This window comes from Thermobia domestica, chromosome 16 (assembly GCF_964235325.1).
Source record: "Thermobia domestica chromosome 16, izTheDome1.hap1.1, whole genome shotgun sequence".
NCBI lineage: Eukaryota > Metazoa > Arthropoda > Insecta > Zygentoma > Lepismatidae > Thermobia > Thermobia domestica.
The window spans coordinates 128932872-128955258 of record NC_137469.1 but is presented as its reverse complement, the minus strand read 5'-3'; the positions used below and the strand labels follow the sequence as shown (position 1 = coordinate 128955258).

At 35.3% G+C, this 22387-nt stretch overlaps 1 protein-coding gene across 1 annotated transcript in view; it reads left to right on the top strand.

The window, feature by feature from the left end:
• The window catches only part of Hil (peptidase hillarin), a 264779-nt gene that overhangs the window by 227052 nt on the left and 15340 nt on the right, over positions 1-22387 (top strand). Inside the window, exons 6-8 of the mRNA XM_081743080.1 lie at positions 5992-6135; positions 16344-16562; positions 18395-18603. Of these exons, the coding sequence (XP_081599206.1) occupies positions 5992-6135; positions 16344-16562; positions 18395-18603 (572 nt within the window). The remainder of the gene's footprint in view (positions 1-5991; positions 6136-16343; positions 16563-18394; positions 18604-22387) is intronic.

Here is a 22387-nt window from a genome sequence, read left to right as displayed (position 1 = left end):
CCCACGCCAAAGGCAAGTATGTTAACCGTTAGCCACGAAGGAGCTCCAGCATAATTTTAGTGGGCGATAAGAAATATCTCGCCAGTGCTTTTACAATAAATAAAATTTTATAAGTATTAAAGAATAGTGGTAAGAGATTTTATAATAGCTCCTTTATTTATGAGATATGAGTATTTTGAAAAAAAAACAACTAAAGAATAGGTTGGTGGAACCACAAAAGACTCGTAAAATAAACTTTCTTATAAATACATACGCACCTTACTCACCTTTTATAATTGCCATGCTTACGTTCTCCATAAAAACAGAAATTCTCTTTTAGTGATACTTTACACAAGATCATGAAGTGGGTTCAAATTTAATTAAAATCAAAATACAATACAATAATCCACAAATATTGCCTCAAGTGAGTTTAAAGATTTCTAAACACTAGTGCGAAACCGGGCTCTGCCGTTGCGATCGATTTACAGGTCTTGAGAGGAAAGTAAGAAGGGACTTACGCACACAGTAAGTAAAAACAATTAATATGCCTGTAACTTTCCCCCAAATGGGTGTATCTTAAAACTAACCTCACCATTATTTTTCTAATTAAATTCTAGCCCGAAATTATGTATCATATTACAATATTCCCATTTTGAAAACTTGACCTTAATTCAAAATGGCGGATTTCAAGATGGCTGCCATCAAGGTCATATCTACCATACGACTTCCCCCCAGGACTTATATGTATCCACATGGTTTTTCTTCACTTTTCTTCATTAACGCTCCGTTTACAAAGGTTAGTAAGGGACTACTGTAGTAATCTCTAATAACCACATCACAACTCTTAAAAGTTATTTTTAAAAAAATAGAAAACATGCACCATGGCAAAAATTTGTCATCACAAGTAATGATCCATACATGCCTTCTATCAGCAAAAAAAGTTTCATTGAAATTGGAGCCGGACATTTGAGTGATGTCCCTTGTGGGATGTGATTGAACGTCACGTCAGAACACATGGCCCCCCTTCCCGGAATTTACGGGAATTAGGTGAGCTGTGTGAGCACATGTGGTGCCAGCTCTCTCAAGCGACCTATCAAGGATCATTGCGTGTATGCCAAGACGTGACGCCGTTTTTATCCATGCCAAAAGTCGACATACTGACAATTAGGTAGGTAGTCATGATGGTCTGGCTGATGTGTGTGTATATTTTAACTCGTACATTTTGTCTCGACTCGAATTTCGAGACGTCTCGACTCGAATTCGAGTCGAGTCGAGACAGAGACTGTCGAGTCGAGACACGAGTCGAGACAGAAACATATTTTCGAGTCGAGACACGAGTCGAGACAACATTTTCTCGAGACGAGTCGAGACAGGCTTAAATCTCGACTCGACTCGACTCGAATGCATCCCTACTTATATATCGTTCTTCGTTTAGAAGACACTGTTTCCGGTTTCAGATATTCTTCTATTAGAACCTAATACAAGTTCACTTTACAAAACCAAAGGCATAAACGGCCATTCTAAGTATGATGTTAGTTTAGTGATAGGCATTATTTATTTATTTATTTATTTATTTATATTAGTGTTGCCACGAGACGATGCAGAACCATTTTAGACGAGCCAGACCACTTGTCCCGTCTCGTGTAATGTCTCGTTTCGTCTCGTGTCTCGAAAATCAAAACGCTAGCGGGAATGGCCAAGATTGAAATTGCCAGTGGTCATATAGATTGCAAAAGGAAAATCCCCTTTGTGCGAAAACATGTTGAAAAGCTTTCATAGAAAAGTGTCCTCTGTCTATTGAATCAAACAATCGTGATACATGAGCTTCCAGGAATATCATCCTTAATGTCTTGTCCCCAATTCCCTTGCTGTAAACCAAGGAATTCTCATTTTTTTCATTTCTGGTTGGAATGATGACAAACAAAATCAAAGACAGGGAAGATTTTTACAAGGTCAAGATACCGAACTACCACCACCATCTATTCAATTTGAAAACTGGGTAAGGTCTACACTCATTACAGGCTGTAGTTGAAAGTTCTGGCTGAGATGGCGGAAGAGAACAGAACAGTCTACACTTGTCTTTATTCTCTGGTGGCGGTATTCTTTTTGCTATATGAACCGAAAACGGCAATTGAAGTATGTCATCTTGCAACTAAAATTTTGTCTTCTCTCTCTCTCTCTCTCACACACACACACACACATACACACACACACACATACACATAAAAACACACTTTTACCATTTTACCAATCGCTCGCTTATTATACAGCAGTCATGTTGTAAAATTCACCTCTTCGTTTGGAAGGCGGGCAAAGACCAAAGAAAGCAAAGATATTATCGACGAACCCTTCAAATTGTTTGCTTTCAGCAAATTTATGATACTAATAATAACACTTTAGGTCAAGAGGTTTTACAGGGGGACCTTCGTTTTGTTACGCGGAAATGTTTGATCTGACCAGAGTGCGAAATTGCCCTCTGCTTCCATGTTGAGAGGAGGGGAATACTTTTCTTTCCTAGTGAATAATATTCATTAGGACCTGAATTATCTTCAGAAATGGTTTCTTGCAGAGTGTAAAGAACATTTGGTATAATATTCATAGAACTCCGTTGAAAGCAGAAAATATCATGAGAATGATCAAAATTTGAACATTGAAGAGCATAATTAACAGAAAAGAAATAGGATACCCAAACCATATTTTTAAACCTGCTATAAAATGTATATCCTATATTTTTACCAATTCCTTATCCCATGAAAGTATCCTGGGGAGGATATTCTCTCCAATTTTTTTTTCACACTGAAATCCTTTTATCCCGTACTATTTCCCCCTCTGACACAATACGAAAAAACAAATGCTGTTAAAATCCATAAACATGACCCTTCCGGGACTCAACCCGGGGCCTTCAAGCCAATTGTCTATCGCCGCAGACCGCTCGGCTTGGTATGAAGATGTACGTTGTATGATTGCGAATAGATCACGACAATATAAGAAACTTTAATCCAAAATGACCGCCCAAAAATCAACTTTTTTTTAGACCACTAGCTAATCTGGGTGTACTGTCATGAGTTTGTTACAAAAACGGGGCAACCACCACATAGTAGCACACACCCCGCACAAAAATAATTGCAACAAATCTAAACATGCTAAAATGAAAAATAGTTTTTGGATTGGTATGGGTTAACACTGTGAAACCTAAAGGCTGGAATATATGAAATCAAAGTGTACACACATATCTATCTCTCTATTTATCTATATATCTTTCCGTCTCTCTCTCTCATATATATATATATATATATATATATATATATATATATATATATATATATATATATATATAGCAATTTACTGTATATTCGTGTATTGAAACTGGTGAAACAAATTTCAATGTTTCAGAATGTAAAAAAAAAAAAAAAAAAAAAAAGCCAGGGACGAGAAGCCTCAGACAACTAACAGCAGAGATATATTATCTTGTAAACTATTTGTCCTTGCTTTGTGAGCTTATTTGAATTTATTTTTAAGACCTTTAGGCAACTTTGGCCGAATGGATGATGATGGGAAAATTAGTGGAATGAAGAGAATGGAAGGATACTAGACAACTTCGAGAAAACATACACATTCGAAAAATGAAATGAAATCTTTGAGTTTTACGTCCCACGATTATGCCGGTTAGGCTAAAGGAGACGGTGATGATGAGTAATGAATGAAATTGTGGAATGAAGAAAGTGGGAGGAAACAGGAGAACCCTGAGAAAACCCACGCACACGGTGTTTGTCCACCACAAAGTTCACTTGGCGGGGGCTGGGATCGAACCCGAGACCCCAAGCACCAGAGGTGAACGCTCTACCACTGAGCCACCGTGGTCCCCACACACATTCAATGTTTGTCCATCACAAAGCTCACATGGCACTAACCGAGATCGAACCGAGTACCACATACACCAGAGGTGAAAGCTTCACGGGTAGCTACCGTGACATTTCTTGTCTTGTGTGTTCTGGGTAATACTTGTAACTTAGTTGTATCTTGATTAGCATGGTGCAGCCTGCTACATTTTACTTTCGTTCCCATGGTATGCTGCTATATTTTTTACGAGATAAGATGAGACAAACGAGACGAGACAGGACAGAACCTCTCGAGACGAGACACGAGACGGGACTAGCACATTTTTCCGAGACGAGACATGCTTTGCACGAGACGGGACGAGACAGCCTGAAGTCTCGTCTCGTCTCGTCTCGTGGCAACACTAATTTATATCGTTGTGTCTATATATTTGAAATAAGAAATTTCGGTATAGCGTTTTTAACCTTTTTCTAGTCGAATTTTAGCGTCCTCTATATAAATACACTTGTTGCGCGTAACCTCCTACATAAAAAAAATGTTTTAGCTCCAAAAAAGCTCAAGTTTTACTGTATACATACATTTTAAATTTTAATTTTACTCTACTAAGTTAAGTCTAACTCGTGCTACATTTTCAGAACAGTTATACTATTAAATTTTCACTAAAATACCTTTGTAGAACACTACTCTAATAACTGCACAAACAATTCGTTCGAATTAGAAAACCGGTTGGATTCACAGAATTGCCCTTTTTCTTTCTTATCAAGTGACCGATTGTCCTTCATTATTGAACTCATATTTGTTCCTTCAGAATGCAGTAATTAAATGCTTTTTTCATATTATAAAGGGAAGGGAAGGTGAAACACACTATTGTTTCATTAAAGTTGAAATACGTTTTTTAAAAATCAAAAATTTCTCACTCTTTCTCCCGAGCCTTTGCTTCTGTAGTTGTACGTCAGACTTAACCCATGATTGTTAACAGCCTGATACTAAAAATAATACAAAATTTACCACTGTTCAAGGGCGCCCATCAGGGGGGCAAGGTGGAGCGCTTGCCCCTCTAGAGGAAATTGTACTTCAGAATATCGAAAACCCAAGAGAATTTTTACATTAATTACAGCAAAATTTGAACCTATATTTGAAACGTCGCTTATACTTGTCCCCCTGGAAACCACAACATGGGCGCCCTTGCCACTGTTGTTTTGCATGGTTATTCTTAAGACAAAAGAGATAATGAGACGCAACTTACCACAATCATAGATAATGTTATTCTACAACAGCAAATATAAACCTGAAGAATTTTCAGTATTGCCATCCATAGAAATTACAGTGTTACCAGAATAACACTTTCACCAATATCTAAGTTAAGACAGCGACTAGAGGAATGAACTCAGCTGCATTTGATTAGGTATCATGTCTTGCAATCCTGATAACTACTTTTTAAATAGATCTAATAGTTGTATTTAGTTTGTAAGAAACAAAATAGTCTTAACATACAGTTATTAAAATGAAATAGTCATGTTATTTAAAAAGTAGTTCACAGGAAACCAAAACAATATGAGTTCTTTCTTTATGATACGTAATCAAATGCAGTTGAGTTCGTTCCTCCAATCACTGCCTTAACTTAGATTTTAGGGGAGTTGCTATTCTGGCTACACTGTAATTTCTATGGATGGCAATATTGAAAATTCTTTCAGCTCATATTTTTTGTTGTAGAATACCATTATCTATGATTGTGGTAAGTTGCCATTATTTCCTTTCATTTATGACAAGCAAAGGAAAAATTATAAATGTTGTATTATTTTTAATATGTCAGGCTCTTAAGTCAGAAGTACAAAAATCTTTATCTGATTTTTTTATAATAATTATTATTATTAAACCTCAGTTGAATAAGTACTCGAAATATTGTCTTGCAATTACATAGACTACAACGTTTTACGCTGGTTTACATGCATATGTTTTATTAGAAAAAAATAATCAGGACTCAGCACTGATTATTGTAATTGATTCTTATTAATGATTAAATGAAAGGTTCCCATCGTCTAGCTTTTCAAACCTATCCCTGAGGATGAGAAAAATAAAACATCAAGAATTCGACACTTGTTTTAAGTTTAATAACCTTGATATAGCATACTACGTTGCTTGAATACTTAAGTCTTTCTTTCTTTATATTTTTAGAACTATATTCCGATGGATCACTGTGAAGAATTTGAATACAATGCAATTCGACGACAATCTTCGTGGTGACACTCCCATGGGCCTACTCAGAGGAATTAAATATGGAACAGAGAGCTACCACGTTCTATTCAAAAGACTGTGCAGGTAGGTGTTGATTCTTTCTTAACAAATTTCCCATTTAACAACAGTTAAATATCTACATTTATTATCAAAAGAGTAACAGTATTCTACACCACGACGATTCGTGGAGTTATTTGTATAAGTAATAATGTTGTAATTCAACTTTGTGGAAGTTTATATTAAAAGTGATCGTACGTTACGTGACGACCACTTATTATTAGTAGTGCCAAATACTCTTGCATATTAGCACGGGCAATATTTTGTGCCTCTCTTTTCGCGTCCTGCATATAGACTTCATGCAAATGAATAACATATCCCGTATTCTTTAAACCGAAAAACCCATTTACCAATTTTTGTGTTTGTTCCTAGAAAGAGAGACTTGGAATAGTAATAAAATTTCGCTTCTCGCTTCGGGTCGAATTTCACAATTTCATTAAAATGAATGTTTTTTTTTTTTTTTTTAATTCTGCACTTACATAAAAGCTCTACATATACTAAGATGTATGCCTTTCTGTTAAGCGGTTAAGAAAGCATTCCAGAATAGTTTACCGGTAGAGTGTTCATCTCTGGTACGAAGAGTCCCTGGTTCGGTCTCAGGTCATGTTAGTTTTGAGATGAACGAAGTCCTGTTCTTGGGTTCTTCCGTTTCCACCCACATTATCATTCTACCAATGATTTTACAGTCATTTAGTTTAATCAACCATCCGTTTCTTTAGCCTACAAATATAACCGTTTCACAGAATAAATTCGTGAAATCGGGTGCATCATTTTGATTTACTCTGTATCATTTTCTCATCGTTACACAAGTTTCAAAATAACCTTCCTCCTAGAAGTTTGTTATTTGACTTTAGCCATTTGCGCATAACTGATTTGGCTTCATCATTGGAATTGCGATATTAGTCGGCCAAGAATTTCTTCATCTGACCAAAAAGATTATAGTTGAACATGGATTTGCCAAACATTACGGCCAGATAGATAATTCGCCAGGAATATTTCTTCAATTGCCATGATATTCTGTTTTCTTGATGCCGTTAGTGGATCCCCGAGACGTGACAAACCCGCAAGGTACACGAGCTTCTTCAAGGAATTTGCGTCACCTGGAGATAGTGTTACTACGGTCCATATAGTCTTCCTCATACGCGCACACAATTTCCTTGATGATGTCACATTATTTTTGTTTGTTCGGATTTTGGTTCTTTTACCTACGGAAACCGAGCTACAGGTACTAAACTCATAGGGCCTTATGCAGAGTCGTTTTGACGTCTGATTAACGCTATACTACGGGGTTGACTAAAGGATGGATTGTATTCAGAGTCTCTGATTAGGACGTAGTATTTGACGAAGTTAATCACATGTGACTAATTAATGTAAAGCAGAGGCTAATCTTTTACCCACAGATTAGCGAGTGACATAACATATCGCATTTCGTATTTCATGTGTTTTCATTTTTACAGACTACGCATGCACTGATCTACTTTTCCGTACTTGTCACATTTGTTTTTCTCACCCGCTGCATTGAGGTTATATAAGTTAATCATACCCAAATCAACTTTTTGGATGTGCTCAAAGCAGGGCCTAAAATTCAACGAAATCACAGCTCCACATTGGTAAAAATTTTATATAGTATAGAAAAACTAGTTTAGTCAGCATTTGTTTTGACATATCAGTGTTCTGTCCAGTACATCATGTTTACCTGCGACCCAAAAGAAAATATTATTATATTATTATTATTATTATTATTTAGGAAAATTTTGGCATCCAGAGCAAACAAAATTAAAGGCACATTAGGATACATATTTAATTGTATTGTATTAAAACCATAAAATACAGGAAACAAACCGATAAGAAAAATAGTCACACTGGAAAAAAAGTCACTTTTTCTTACATAAGAATTTCAGTCATTTTTCCGTGATCATCACGCTGTCTCAGTCTGTTTTCTGCCGAGGCAAATACACGGTTATACCAGGGCTGTTCCTTTGACTTCCTACGAACTTCAAAACGCCTTTCCTTTCTGGCCAGCCATTTCATAACAGCAGGGGTTGGACTAAAATCTTTCAACGGACCCATATTTATATTAACGTGAAGGTAATTTTTCACAGTAGTGGGAGTCAAAGAGAGTCTGTTATCTGTTTTCAATATGTTGTAGTCACTTATAAGTCTTTCAACATCGGAAGAAGATGGTTTCGAAGCAACAACTCGGGCTAGACTTGTTGACAAAGCATGAAATGACTGATTTCCCCAGATTTTCATGAGAAGGCTTTTAGCGTCCAGACCTTTCAACATACTGCACGATGATGCCTCTCTATATTGCATTGCGAACTGCAATCTGTATCAGGACAAATAACTTTGTGGCATTCTCTTAAGGCATCATCAGTTACATCCTCTTGCAAATCACGCAAAGGTCCAAAGCAACAATACTGTTTTCATACAGCAAACGCTGACTAACAAAGTTAATTATGGAATCCAGGACTTCGTAGCGTACTACAGTAAAATCTCTTTTCTCACTGACATATTTCTTATGGGATTTATTGCGACGTGTGTTACGATGAAGTTGAATACATGTAATGAGTACTGTATTTCTCCGTTGACGTTCTCTTGATCACGTTCGTTTAAAAGCGTTTCTTCCCACCCGCCTAACAGAGGTTTCTCTTTCATACTCTCCAATTGTGCTACAGTTCTATTTTTATTTGTTATTATGTCCAAAAGAAACATTTCATCACTCTCAAACTTCTGGCTTAATGTCATATGCTGGCAGTTATATGGAATTGAGTAACCCATTACATAATGAATGTATTGAATCAGTAAGACATAGTTTGATACACTAAACGCGTTTAAATGCATAATCCGAGAAAAGTAAGGTACTCACATTAATATCACTCCACACATTAAGAATTATAGTTCCACACTCCTTCCCTACAGTTCCACAAAGTGTGGAGTACTCCACTCAATTTTAGGCCCTGGCTCAAAGTAGACTCTGAATACCAAAAAGTGCACCTTCCTTAGTAAAGAGTTAGTATGCTACTAACTAGACTGTTACTAACACTCGATTAACGAATTCTCTCTGAATACCGCCCATATGCTCTTGACAAGTAGGTGACTGTAATCACATGCACCCAGGGGCGTCATTTAGGGGTTCAGGGAGGGGCAATTGCCCCCCCCCCCTGCGTTTGAGATTTATATAGATTTTATCAACACAGTAGTAGAAAGTCACTGAAAAACGCGAAAATTTACTGGGTCTGCCCCCCCCCCCCCAAGTAAAATCTGAAATGACGCTTCTGCATGCACCATCTTTGCTCAGTAGTTCACACTTCTGCAGCTAAAGTTGCACTTGAAACAAGCTGCCAATTGCAGTGCGAACTTCAAAGTGCGGGATGTTTCAAACAGAATCATTCGATTTCAAATCGTAACTATTTAACATTTTATCCTATTTGAACCAACAATGAACCGTCGGAAAGAACAAATTCTCAAATTCATGCGGTTGCCAGTAGGTCCCAGTAGCGCGCTTCCTTCACCGTAACTTCAGTGTTTGTTAGGATAATGACTGAACAGCACAAATTATTTTGCGTTCCATCCCATCTCTATACAGACCATCCCGTTCAAATAGGTCACAGGGAACAGGCCATCCTTTTGGTTACGAGTTAAGTGTTCTTTTCAGCACCGAGGTTATATGAAACTTAGCTTACCATAGGATCTGAACTTCATGAACTCCCATTCGGAATCGAACCTAGGTCTCCCGCACCAAAAGCACGTACTCTAATCATATAGTTCGTCTTTGACATGGGAGTTCGCTTTTCAAAGCACGAATAACATTTTTGGGGGGCAACTTTCACGAATTTTTAAATACTAAATTAGGCTCCAGCACCGGCGTAGGTGATTTGCAGTGGGAAGAAACACAAATACGAAGGAAGAATGAAGAAAACCAGTTCGCCTACTTTAGGCCTACCTGATGTTTTAATATGCTAAACAGGCTACCTCCAACAAGGTTATTGAGGAAGCGTTTTCATAGCTAGTGTTTAAAATTTATTTCATATTTACGAATTCAGTAACACGTGTACATTCGTGATTTTTCTATCTTTGACAACGCTTCCAGCATTAAAATACGTTCAACAGCAGTGTGTAATCAATTTACGAATTTTTAAATTAATATGAGACAAAAAACTAAGGAAAAATCGGCAACTATTGTATGTTCTGAATCACAGTGTATTTCTAGTTACCACGACTAAACACTGCAAGCTTCCAAGTAAAACTTTTAGAAAAAAAATAAATAAAAAAATACGAATCCACCAATCTTTTGCAACTGTTATTAGCTACCAGATTCTGCGGGACATCCAGATTTCACCCATCAATAAACTATGCTTTTTGCATTTTATGATTAACGGATTCCTCAGTGCCCAGTTACAATGCCTCAGTGACAGAGAGCTCACCTCTGATGGTAGGGTCCTTGGTTCAATCCCAGAGCCTTGAAGTTTGTGGCGGACAGCATCATGTCCGTGGGTTTCCATTTGTTCCCACATTGTCATTCTACCAAGTGCTTCATAATCATTCACTTTAATTAATCAATAAATCAATGTAAAGTCAGCGACAAAAGTTCTTTCCGTTTGATGAAATTAGTTTCGTAAATAACTTCAGAATGAAAGGACAATTTGAGTACAGTTTTCGGTAAATTAAAAAGAATGTAATGACTGTATGTTACCACCACCGTTATTCCCAAAATAAACTTTACCAAACGGAAAGAAGTTTTGTCGCTGCCTGTACGTACAGCATAGATTGTGCAATAGTTATGAATGTTGTGCCGACCTTTAAGATTATAGTGACAGAGATATAATCTGGCCTGCCTGTAAGCGAAGGTATACTGATAAAAATAAAACTTTTATTGCTTGAAATTAAGAGAATTAAGGTTGTCTAGTGCATTAATTGAAGTATACAACAATTAGTATATTAAAAATGTTTTCTTCGTTTTTTCGTCCGCTTCCGAAAAAAAATGGTTTTACTGGTGTTATTTCCCTCATGAGCCGCCTCTGCTCATTACTTAAAACAGTTATGGATAATCTATCCTGCCTGACTCATTCGTGTCTCAATGTCCATTGTAGAAATTTCCAGCACTTTATTTAGGAGGTACTGGTTCAATTCATTTTCATGTGTTGCGTGTTTTACACGTACCGTCAGGCCCGTATTAATATATTGTGCTTTAATCCCCCCCCCCCCGCCTCGCACAAACTTGTGTTTCAAACAAGGAAAGAAGATGTGATTTTGCAAACATTTTAGTAGCAGTTTAGGTATGACAAGTTACAAAAGTTACAACGTAATTTTAAATGGCCTAATTCTCTCAATGGTGATTATGATGTGATGTTCTGCCAGAAGGTAGGAGTTTGACCCGAAGGTCCGTGGGGAAAGTGAACCCATGGTAGTTTGCCATTGCCTTCCATGGGATGATGATGATGTATTAAGGACAGGACCTTTAGCTTAACTTGGAATCCGAGTCACTTCTGTTTCCACCTGTAATCGAACCCGGGATCCCTTGATTACAATACAACGAGCTTAACTACTCATCCATTGGGGATATACATATTGGGTGATATCAATAAAATGGAGAAGTTACTCATTATTCCCAATTTTGTAGTAGCTACTCGCATTTGGTATCAATAAAAAGAGAACTGAGCACTACCCGTCTTGGCTGATCTAAGAGAAGCCTCTCCCCTTTGGAGTAACCACACCTCTATTCTCGAGCCAAGTAACTACTCCGAGTTTGATATCAATAAAACTCAAACTCCCCTGTGATGCAAGTAACTTCTCCAAATTTGTGGAGCAAGCTCAGTAGGTGACTCCGTGCGAAAAATGGCAGAGTATATGATTGCTTTGTAGCACAGAAAAACTTATACGCTGCATGGAAATGTTGCAAATAGTGATTACAAAAAGCATTATATGTTAATGAAAGAAAATGTAGAGTGGTTAGCGCAACATTTTTTAGGAGAATCAACCGAAATTCGGGGTGGTGCACTACGTAATGATGAAAAGATGCGGGTTTTCTTGCGTTACGTGAGTGATCCAAGATTCCAGGTCTGAGTGCCGAAAGTTTTTGGTGTGGCTCAAAGTACTGTGTCTATGGCTATTACAAATGTAATGAATGCAATTATTGCGGAATCTGAAAACTGGATTAAATTTCCGGCAAGTGTGCGTGATATGCAAACAGCAAAGGCAGAGTGGCAAGAACAATATACATTTCCGGATGCTATCGGAGCACTTGACTATACCCACGTGGCATTGAAGAAACCTAGTATTTTGGAGACGAATACGCTAATAGGAAGAGCTCATTCGTGGCTAAGCGGTTTACATACACGCCTTTGGCGTGTGAGACCGCGTTCGATTTCCGGCTGGAGCTCATGCGATTCGGATTCCATTTTAATCAGTAGGTCCCGTCTCATATAGCCTCGCTACTGAAAGGGACATTAAACTCAAAATCAACTCAACTCAACGTTGATAGGAAAGGAGTATACATTTGAATGTATTTCGTTTATGTCAAAGCGAAAGGGGACACGTATGATGTGGATGACGTGACTGGCTGAACTTTTTTTTTTTCTTAAAGGAAAGAAAGGGACCAAGTGTCTGATTTCGTTCTTAAAGCTAAATAATCTACAAAGACCTTGGACAACACGTGATATGCGCTTGTCGTGTTAATCTTGATATTGCTGGATTCGAATCAACATCCATCAACTCCAATAGGTTCGCTCCCATGGTTTCAGTATTACTGTCTTGTTCCCCCCCTTTTTTTTATTAGTTTTTGTTTTATTCTCGCTTGAATATTAAAGATTCTCTTTTGGATTTGTGTCTCAGTAGTAGATGTATTTGATATTTCGTTGCATTTCATTGTAATTGCCTTCAAATCTTCGGCTTTCCTTCGTTTACTATCTGGTAACTGTGGCTTTGAAAGTACCACTGGAAATCTTTTTATAATATCCAACATATGCACTTTGATTGAAACTGTCGTTGCTACTTGTCCCTTCCATGGCATTTCGAATACTATGCATAGGTTACCCACAACGAAATGACCGCGCGACGGATGAGAGAAAACGCGAGTGAACGTTCATAAACCTGGAGCAGTCTAGACCTGAGTAGTAGCTTGTTTTGTTGATACGAAATTGAGGGAGGAGATTACTCCAGGTGTAGTTACTCCGATTCTCGAGGACTTCTCAGGAGTAGTTACTTATTTTTATTGATATCAACCATTCTCTCAATACTGACATGTAATTGATTCATGTAGGTTTTAATTTACTATCCGGAGAAAATGTATTCTACATTTGTGCATTATTTCTTAAGCTGTCTGTCTGTAGCGCTTTTCATCTCCAGAAACATAATAGACAGAAACATGAAATTTTCATGTTTTAAAGCTCTCAAAGAAATGATCCAAATGACCTGTTCCTGGTCCCTAGGTCACACCTGAGTTGAGATAAAGAGTGCAAAGTTCCCATAAGAATAACATGGGAGCATTTTTAAAATATTTGAAAATGAGCAATATTAGAGTTGAATTCATGATTTTTGGGGTGGCTGAGTTGAATAGTGACAGTTTTAATCCAATTCAACTTCAAGGTCATACTCCACTCCCCAGGTAGTGGAAGAGATTTTGAAAGTAATCAAAAACGAGAGATATTAGTGTTGAATTCATAGTTTTCGAGATTGCTGTGTTTAACGGTATCAGTTTTTATGATGTTCAAGTTCATCCGCACCCCTTGGAGTGGGGTGAGAGAGGATGACCTTTTAAAAATAATCAGATAAGCTAGCTAATTACTAACTACTGTAATTAGAGCGAATTAAACACAATGACATATTTTCTCACACTTGCGCGGGGCTCTGCGGGTTGCTATTTAAATATTACTTTAATGTGAATTTTAAAAATCCAAAATTTTGCCGCCCTGTGCTTGAGCACAGAGTAGCACTTACCTAAATACGAGGCTGCTTACCATGTATCCTGAAACCTTTTTCGTGAATAAATAATTAGCGTTACTGCCTTTAGTGCGGGGGCATGGTTTCGGGCCCTCGCAGTCTCGGATCCTTCCTTAAGCTCCACTTCTTATATATTCTCGCTAACCCCCAAACTATGCTGCTGAAATTTACTCCAAGTAAGGATGAATATCACTTTTTGACTAAGAATGAAGATTATATTTTATCGTATGTATGTTGCAAATAATGAGTCATGAATTCCCAACAGATGAACTAGCGATGCTACTCTACTGTAAAGAGAACAGGAAGAGAGCCATTATTTACGTACAAAAGGGAGAAAATTTCCTTCGCCGTGGTTGACGTCATTGTGCTGGTAACTATGCCTCACTTTGACCTGGCCTCACTGTTTCTCGCTGTTTAATGTTTTTTTGCACCGGATTCTTTTTTGTCCTTCATTCTAAATACCACAGTCACGCTGTCTCGGATGCGTTGGAATTAGGAGAGTTCTTTCTTTCTATGAACACGTGAAAAAGAGAGATATTATTACCAGAGCACCACACGTATACACGTGCACAAATCGGATAAGATTTATCAAAATAAATATTAAGAGTACTAGCCTGCTTCTGTTCACGTCTTTCATATTTATTTTCTATGCTAATGTCAAATGAGTGTAAATTAGTTCCAATTTCCAATATATATGACTAAGATCTCCCTATTTTTCTAATGTACTGTATTTTTAGGTAGGGCTGACCATAGGCAATTTGGCGCGCTTCCTCCCCTTTCTCCAGGAAGAACAAATCTTAAAAGCCATGATTTTAAGTATGTTACTCCATCATGAACAACGAAAGGAAGGGAAAGAGCACTCACACTCAGAAAGGTCTAAACACTACAAATCCAATCTCTTTGTGTTTATTTTTTTCTTTAAATAATAATCTATTATATTAGTAAAAGATAAAACGAAGACACCTGCAGAGAAAAGATTAAACAAACACACCTTTTTATAGAATTCAATATCGACTTTCAATCTCAATATATCAGTTTGCAATTCCACTGCAAATAGCTCTTTTATTTTTATGTATTAATTTTTCTTTTACATAGCTGTTAAAAAAATTTTAAGAAAAAGTTTTTTCCATCTTCAATGATAAGAAATTTCTTTTGACAAAGACAAGACTAGTTTTCATATCAAAACTGTGATAACTAACTAAGTGGAACAGGTGTTCGTTACTGTTCGAGAATTGAGTTCTTGTATTTGACAACAATCAAGGAATTCATGCTGGGATTTGTTTGACCATTTGTTTTAGCACTGTCCATGTGACCTTAAATTAATGCGACCCAAACACAATTTATAAATGTAGTATTCAAGAAGAAGGTGAGCTTAGTAAATTTAACTACCATCATCATGAAGCATGTTTCCAGCAAGAAATATTTGTTTTAAATAATATAGTTATGACAGATTTTGGGTGGCCCTGTTTTTAGGGAGTGCAATATCCACAATAATTAAATCAAATGTAATTCTTGGCTGTTGAAATTTTTCTACAAACTAAATCAATAATGGCATGGGTAACTTTTTAGCTATTTTTGACTAGATATTGTGTTGATTTAATATTATAGTATAGTAATTTAACTAGATATGTGTGGCAGTGATTTAATAATGGAGTGATTTCCCTAGATATTGCAGTGATTTAATTATGCACCGCAATGATTTTCCTATATATTGCGATGATTCCATGTATATTTTAATGATTTGACTGAGTACTACAATGGAATGAATACAGTGATTTGACTTGATATTACAATATTTATATCTGAAAGTGATGCATTCAGTCATAAAGCCTTGGGTAAAGACAAATATTTAGCTTTTCAGTATAATTTCATTCAGGCGAAGCCCAATTATCTTTCTCTGTGTAAATAAGTTGAGTTTCCCAAATTGTGTAAGATTCAGAAACCAATAATAAAATGCTAAACGATTTTATGTCAAGAATATCATAAAGATTAATATCAGATTTTAAAAATGCTTAACCATTTTCCTTTTTTAATATGCTGGTTTGGTAATGTGTTACTGTTTTTTTTTATTATTATTATTGTAATTCAATTGACTTTTTCCTTGAAAAGAAGAAATTAAAGTGTATAAATTGTACACGACTTCCAATCTTGTTTGAAAATTCAAATAAAAGTAAATTGGATTTTCTTAAAGAAATTGAATTGAAGAACGAATTGTTTATTTTTCAATGAATGATTAATTTGCTTTATTGCTTTTTAGAATATCTTAAATATATTTTTTTCTTTCTCTCTTTTAGTTATGCCGGTTTACACTGTGTTGTCATCAAGGGTTATTCAAAGTCTGCTGGATATCAACCTGGAGTGAGGTTTGAGGACAACAGGTTCAGGAACTCATGGAACGCAGTGTATGTAGCGGGTGCATGGAGATTCGTTCAATGCAACTGGGGCGCCCGCCATCTTGTCAACGCAAAAGAGGTACCTAAAGCTGGAAGCAAAGGAAAATCAGATAGTTTAAGGTGAGAATTGTATTTGATTTTAGTATACAATGGTAACACTTTTATTTATCAATTTGCAAACTATTAATGTTTTGAACAAGACCTAAAAAAAAAATATATATATATATATATATCACCTCCAGGCTTCTTTCCACGTTTACAAATACATGTTAAAATAAGACAGCGGAATTAATATCTTAGCTACTAGTAAAGCTGAGAAGTCGGATAAACTGGTATACCCGGGTGAAATTTGCATTACCTAATCCCTTGGTAAATCGAAAAAATGATGTTGGTTTAAAGATTTACACGGATAATCTACATGAATATCCCTTTGATAAAGGAAATATTTTATTCATAACGCTTCTCATGCAGGATGACAATGTGTAGTCTCCGACTTGTTAATATTATTCAGAATAGAGAATCTTACATACAAATATTTATTATGAAACCCAAATCTCTTCAAAACAATAGAACAATCGAAGCAGTGGATAGCTAGTATTATATTCAATAATCACCTATTACATCGAAAGACAGCAAAAGAACTGCTAAATCAATAGCCATATAAATTAAGGTGTGTTAATCAAAACATTCACAAATTCTTTTGCTACTTTTTATTAAAAATATAAACTAAAAACAGCAAAATTCAACAACAATGCAAATAACAGAACAAATAATGAATAATATAGTGTATATGAATTTACAATTCAACTTGACAATAATTTCATAATGGAATTATCACGTGGTTAGGTCTGAGCTTCAATGGCTGTCATTTCCCTTACAAACTTTTCAAATTTAATATCGAAATAAATTTAAAAAGTCGACATTGTTTTACTTGAATCGATAGTTCTAGTTCCAATGCGAAATGAACTGTGGCACTGGACTGAAATTAATACCTACAGTATTATTTGTCCACTCTTTCTCTACATGTTTAAATATTACAAATTATACGAAAACGAAAAGTATATGTTTTATTTACCTCATTCTGTATCCAAGTGCCAAGATAAGGCTTTGAAGATTGGATTACAGTTAAAATTCTTTATGATCAATTAATTGCCACTATTATATCACATGATGTACGGATAGGAATGTAAGGTAGTAGAACTCACATTACAATAATTATAATTGAAGGGGATTCCAAAAGAGCCTATGTCAATTTTTGTCAATTTTGAGATATTGGTTCTATTAAGTTCCTTTTCAGCATCTTTGTATATTAAACAGGATTTCATGCCAAAACTACATAAATCAAATTAGTTGTAGACAAAAGAAAACTGTGTTGTTTTCCAAAATATCCTTAGTCAGCTTATTCTCTGAAGTTATTTTCTGACTCATGCCTACAAACACTTATAAAACTCTTGCTATAGATGATAATTTCACCGTTATCTTACGAAACGTAGGCAATTACAATTTACTTTTAAGTAGATTACTTTTCTTGTACGGAAATTGAATGATGGAAACGCACACAAAATATCGTCTGCTGAAAACTTACTTTTTTCACTTAGGCTCTTTTGGAATTGAGCTCTTCAATTATTTCCACCAATAACTAGATTGTAAGATGTAAATGTATATGTTGAAGGATGGTGCTATCTTTTGTATTAGTGACTTAATTTCTAAAGGAAACGGAAGTATAAAATGATGATTTCTCACCACTCATGGTCCATAATATGACAATTACACTGAGTAGGGGACATATCAGCAAAGTAATTTATTCAAAGTTGCTTGATGATTTTAAGTTTACCTGGATGAATCCTTGATTATACAGTACCAGTGTTTTACCCGTAATATATATACAATTTGAAATCAAGTCATTTTTTAGTACGAAAATATTGATGTCTTACATTCAATTTTTTTTTCAGGTATGAGTATGACGACCATTATTTCCTGACAGATCCTAAGGAATTTATTTACGAGTTCTTCCCACTGCAACCAGAATGGCAACTACTTAAAAATCCAATTACGCTTCAGGACTTTGAAGAACTTCCATTTGTACGGTCCTTGTTCTTCCGATATGGACTTTACTTCCCAGACCAGAATACCAAGGCTGTTATGTACACGGACTCCACAGGTAACTAAGATATTTTCTCTTCGCTCTACACTTTTCATGAGAGAAATCACCGTAATATATATATATATATATATATCAAGAAGCAGAGAAAGGGTAATACTTCGAATACGAATACAGTAGGTTTAGGTGAATTGATTGAATAAATAGTATATATAGTGATATTTAATTTTTATATAACAAAAACATGTTATTGTATATTTTAGTCTTGTAAAATTTTAAGTTTATGCAAACAAGCAAAATCGTAAACACTGATATTACAAATTTATGTAAGCATTGCTTAAAGTGCGAAAATGCACATGGATACATTTTAAATGTTTGTCCAAACTTAAATTCCATAACTTGAAAAGCTAAATACGATACTTCATATTGCACGCAAAATTTATATCTAAAAAGTCATATTGAAACATCAATTCTACATAAAAGTCTCTAGTCCAAAGTTCAAAAATTAATAATAAATGTTTAAATGTTTATTCGGCATCAAATAGCATATAGCCACTAGTGTGCCAAAAGAAAAAAATGCGCATGCAATACTAATTACATCATAAGATTATATATTGTAATATAAAGATACAAATGAAGCACAAGTATTAAAAATAGAATAAAGAATGACAAATATAAGTAAGAAAACAGATAGTTACTAAATATGAGGTTGAAAAGAAAGAAAAATTAAAAAAAAAAAAGACTAAAGTGATTGTTCCATAACACTCACAACAAAACTCGCACAGTAAAATTTTACAAAAGATGATCTTCGGAAATACCAATATAAAAAACAAAAATGTGTATCTGTTCAGAATTAGGAAAAAAAAGGTTCATACAATTGATGAAAAAATATTATATATATATATAAATCCATACAATAATCAATAAAAATACAAAAACAAAATTAGGACAATCAACTATAAATATAAAAATACTGAGAAATTTCATACATTATTTATAAAATTAAAAAATAATTTACGCATCTACTTGAAACTCTTATGAAACACATCAAAAACAGGGTGAAAGTTATTAGCTGTTTCTATACTTCTATATATTGAAGACCTAATTAAATATTTACTCACAAACGAAACAAAATTCCTAATGTTTCTGTGAGGAATTCTTGAGAAAAAGTTCTGAAGAACAAAATCTCCATGCAGAATTACATGAAAAATTTCAAGTCAAAGAGCCGACGCCTGTCAGACAGAAGGGTAAGATTAAGATCCGCTCTTATGTCTGACAAGCTTGCCTCTCTTATTCCTTTAAATTTCCATTTTAACTAGGCTAAGAATGCATTTTGAACTGATTCAATCTAGGAACTAAAATACCTTGCTTCACTATTCCAAATTACCGTACAATATTTAATATGAGACCTAACATTACATATATAGAGAAATTTACAGGCGTTAATATTAGTAAAATTTCGGCATAACCATTTCAACTTGTTAAATTCTGCCTAGCTTTGGAGATTGCAACCTGAAGATTTTTCCCAGAAAGCAATTTTTCATCTAATATTACTCCTAAATCTCTAACATGCTTGACAAATTGGATATCTTGATTTCCTATCCTCTATTTGTAGATTAAAGGGATAACTTTTCTCGAAAACGTTATACCTTGCGTTAAATTTGACTGAAAATTTTGATATCATCAACATATAAAATATACTTACAAGTTAAATCAATACAAATGTCATTAATATATAGCAAAAACAAAAGAGGACCAAGATTAGAACCCTGGGGTACCCCGGAGATATTACTATGAATAGCAGAAACTTTCCCTTTATATTTTACCGTAAATTTCCTTTCATTTAAATATGAGGTCAACCAATCAATAATACAGTTAGGCAAATTATATCTTTTCAATTTATTTATCAATAGGTGATACGGTAATTTATCAAAGGTTTCGCAAAGTCCAAGTAAATGGCGTCAACTTGATCACCAGACCAAATAATTGGCAGTGTATAATGCACAAGAGTGTTATGTTACCAGCCATAAAACCATGTTGGTTTATATTAATTTCATCCTTTACTTTGTTATACACATATTTATAGATTATTTTCTCAAAAATTTTCGGAATTTCATTCATTACAGAGATTGATCGAAAATCATTAATAGACTTTCCATTAATTTTAGGTATGGGTGTTATAGAAACAATTTTCCATTCATCAGGATAATAATAATAATAATAATAATAATAATAATAATAATAATAATAATAATAATAATAATAATAATAATAATAATAAAGCAATCAAACATATAACAACAAATGGTTAACGTCAACTTCAGATGTAGGTCTAACAAGCGTCAACTTTGAACTATTCTCCAAAGAATAGACTATACTAACATCTGTTAATAAAACTAAGAAGTTAATCCGCTACAGACTAATCTACTTAATACTGGGAAACTATTTATGAAAACTGCAAACCCACTATTATATATAAAAAATAAACTAAATACCAACATGAACAGTCAAAAATACTGATTTCTCATCTAAAATAAATATTCACAAGTTAGTGATAATTGTATCATATAACATACCACTCTATTAGCCATCTCCAACAATTCAAACGAGCTACCTCTTAGCTATGTGGATAGCATACGTGCCTTTGGCGAGGGAGACCCAGGTTCGATTTCCGGCGGGAGCTCATATGGTTTGTATCCCACGTTAAGCTGCATGCCAGCGTCTTATATAGCCTCGGTGCAGAACAGGACGCTAAACTGAAGCCCTAACCAAAATCAGTGCAACAACTCAAACGCATATACATAAAACTTGTACATTAATTTGCATTAAATGGATCTTAAATTGAAACTTGCTTCTCAAATTAATTATATCTAAGTAACTTTATACGAGTACCAACATTATAACGATAATTAAGATCTTTGCTCATAATAAAACCTTTTTGACTATATTCCATAAAGTACCGTGAAACAGGGTAGAAATAAACTGGGATTTACACATATTACAATAATCTCATATTAGCATGTTGAGGGGGAAAAAAAGTGAAGATTGTATTGTTAAATAAAGAACTTAAGGCATAGTGTCCCCCTGAGGATGAGTGTCCGATTGTAACAGTAGAAATATTGAAAGAAGAATTGTGAGAGAAACATTAGTACAGGGATGCAAATAACCACTCGCCCACTCACCCGGGGCGAGTGGTTCATCGGTGCGGGCGAGTATTTAATATCATACCGAAGGTAAGTAAATGATTTCTATTGTGGGATGTGGGCTAGTAGATTTTTTCTTGGGCGAGTAAAATTTTTCTGCTTATTTGCATCCCTGCATTAGTAGGTGAATAATTCAAAATATTATAATGTTTTCCTCACGCTCGCTAACAAGCAATGTACAGAACAAGGCACGATCAAGTCCGACTCAAACTTCGCCCAGAGGACACATAATAGAAAAGAAGAAAAAATGCAAAATTAGAGCACAGACACTGTTGCAGTTACTTGTCGAGTACCATTTATCGTGGAGTCTTGCCCTATTATTCTGCCCTTCGAATACACGTTTGTTTTGCCCGAGTCTTCTACACTTCGTCCCGTCCATACCATCATACGTATGTTTTTCGCGGTTACATCATTGGTTTTCCTTTTGCATTTTACCTTACATTGATATATCATACACCCCGCTTCTCATTTCAATACCTTACGCTATATCCAAGATGGCGGCTTTCAAGATGGCCGCCAAGTCAGTGTTATAGCATATCAAATATCTTGATATCCTGGTGCTGCCCATCCTTTCCGTTTCCGACATAAACGGGCATCTTGCGAGCGGAGCATATCACCGGTGTTTCTGGATGGGGGCAGCT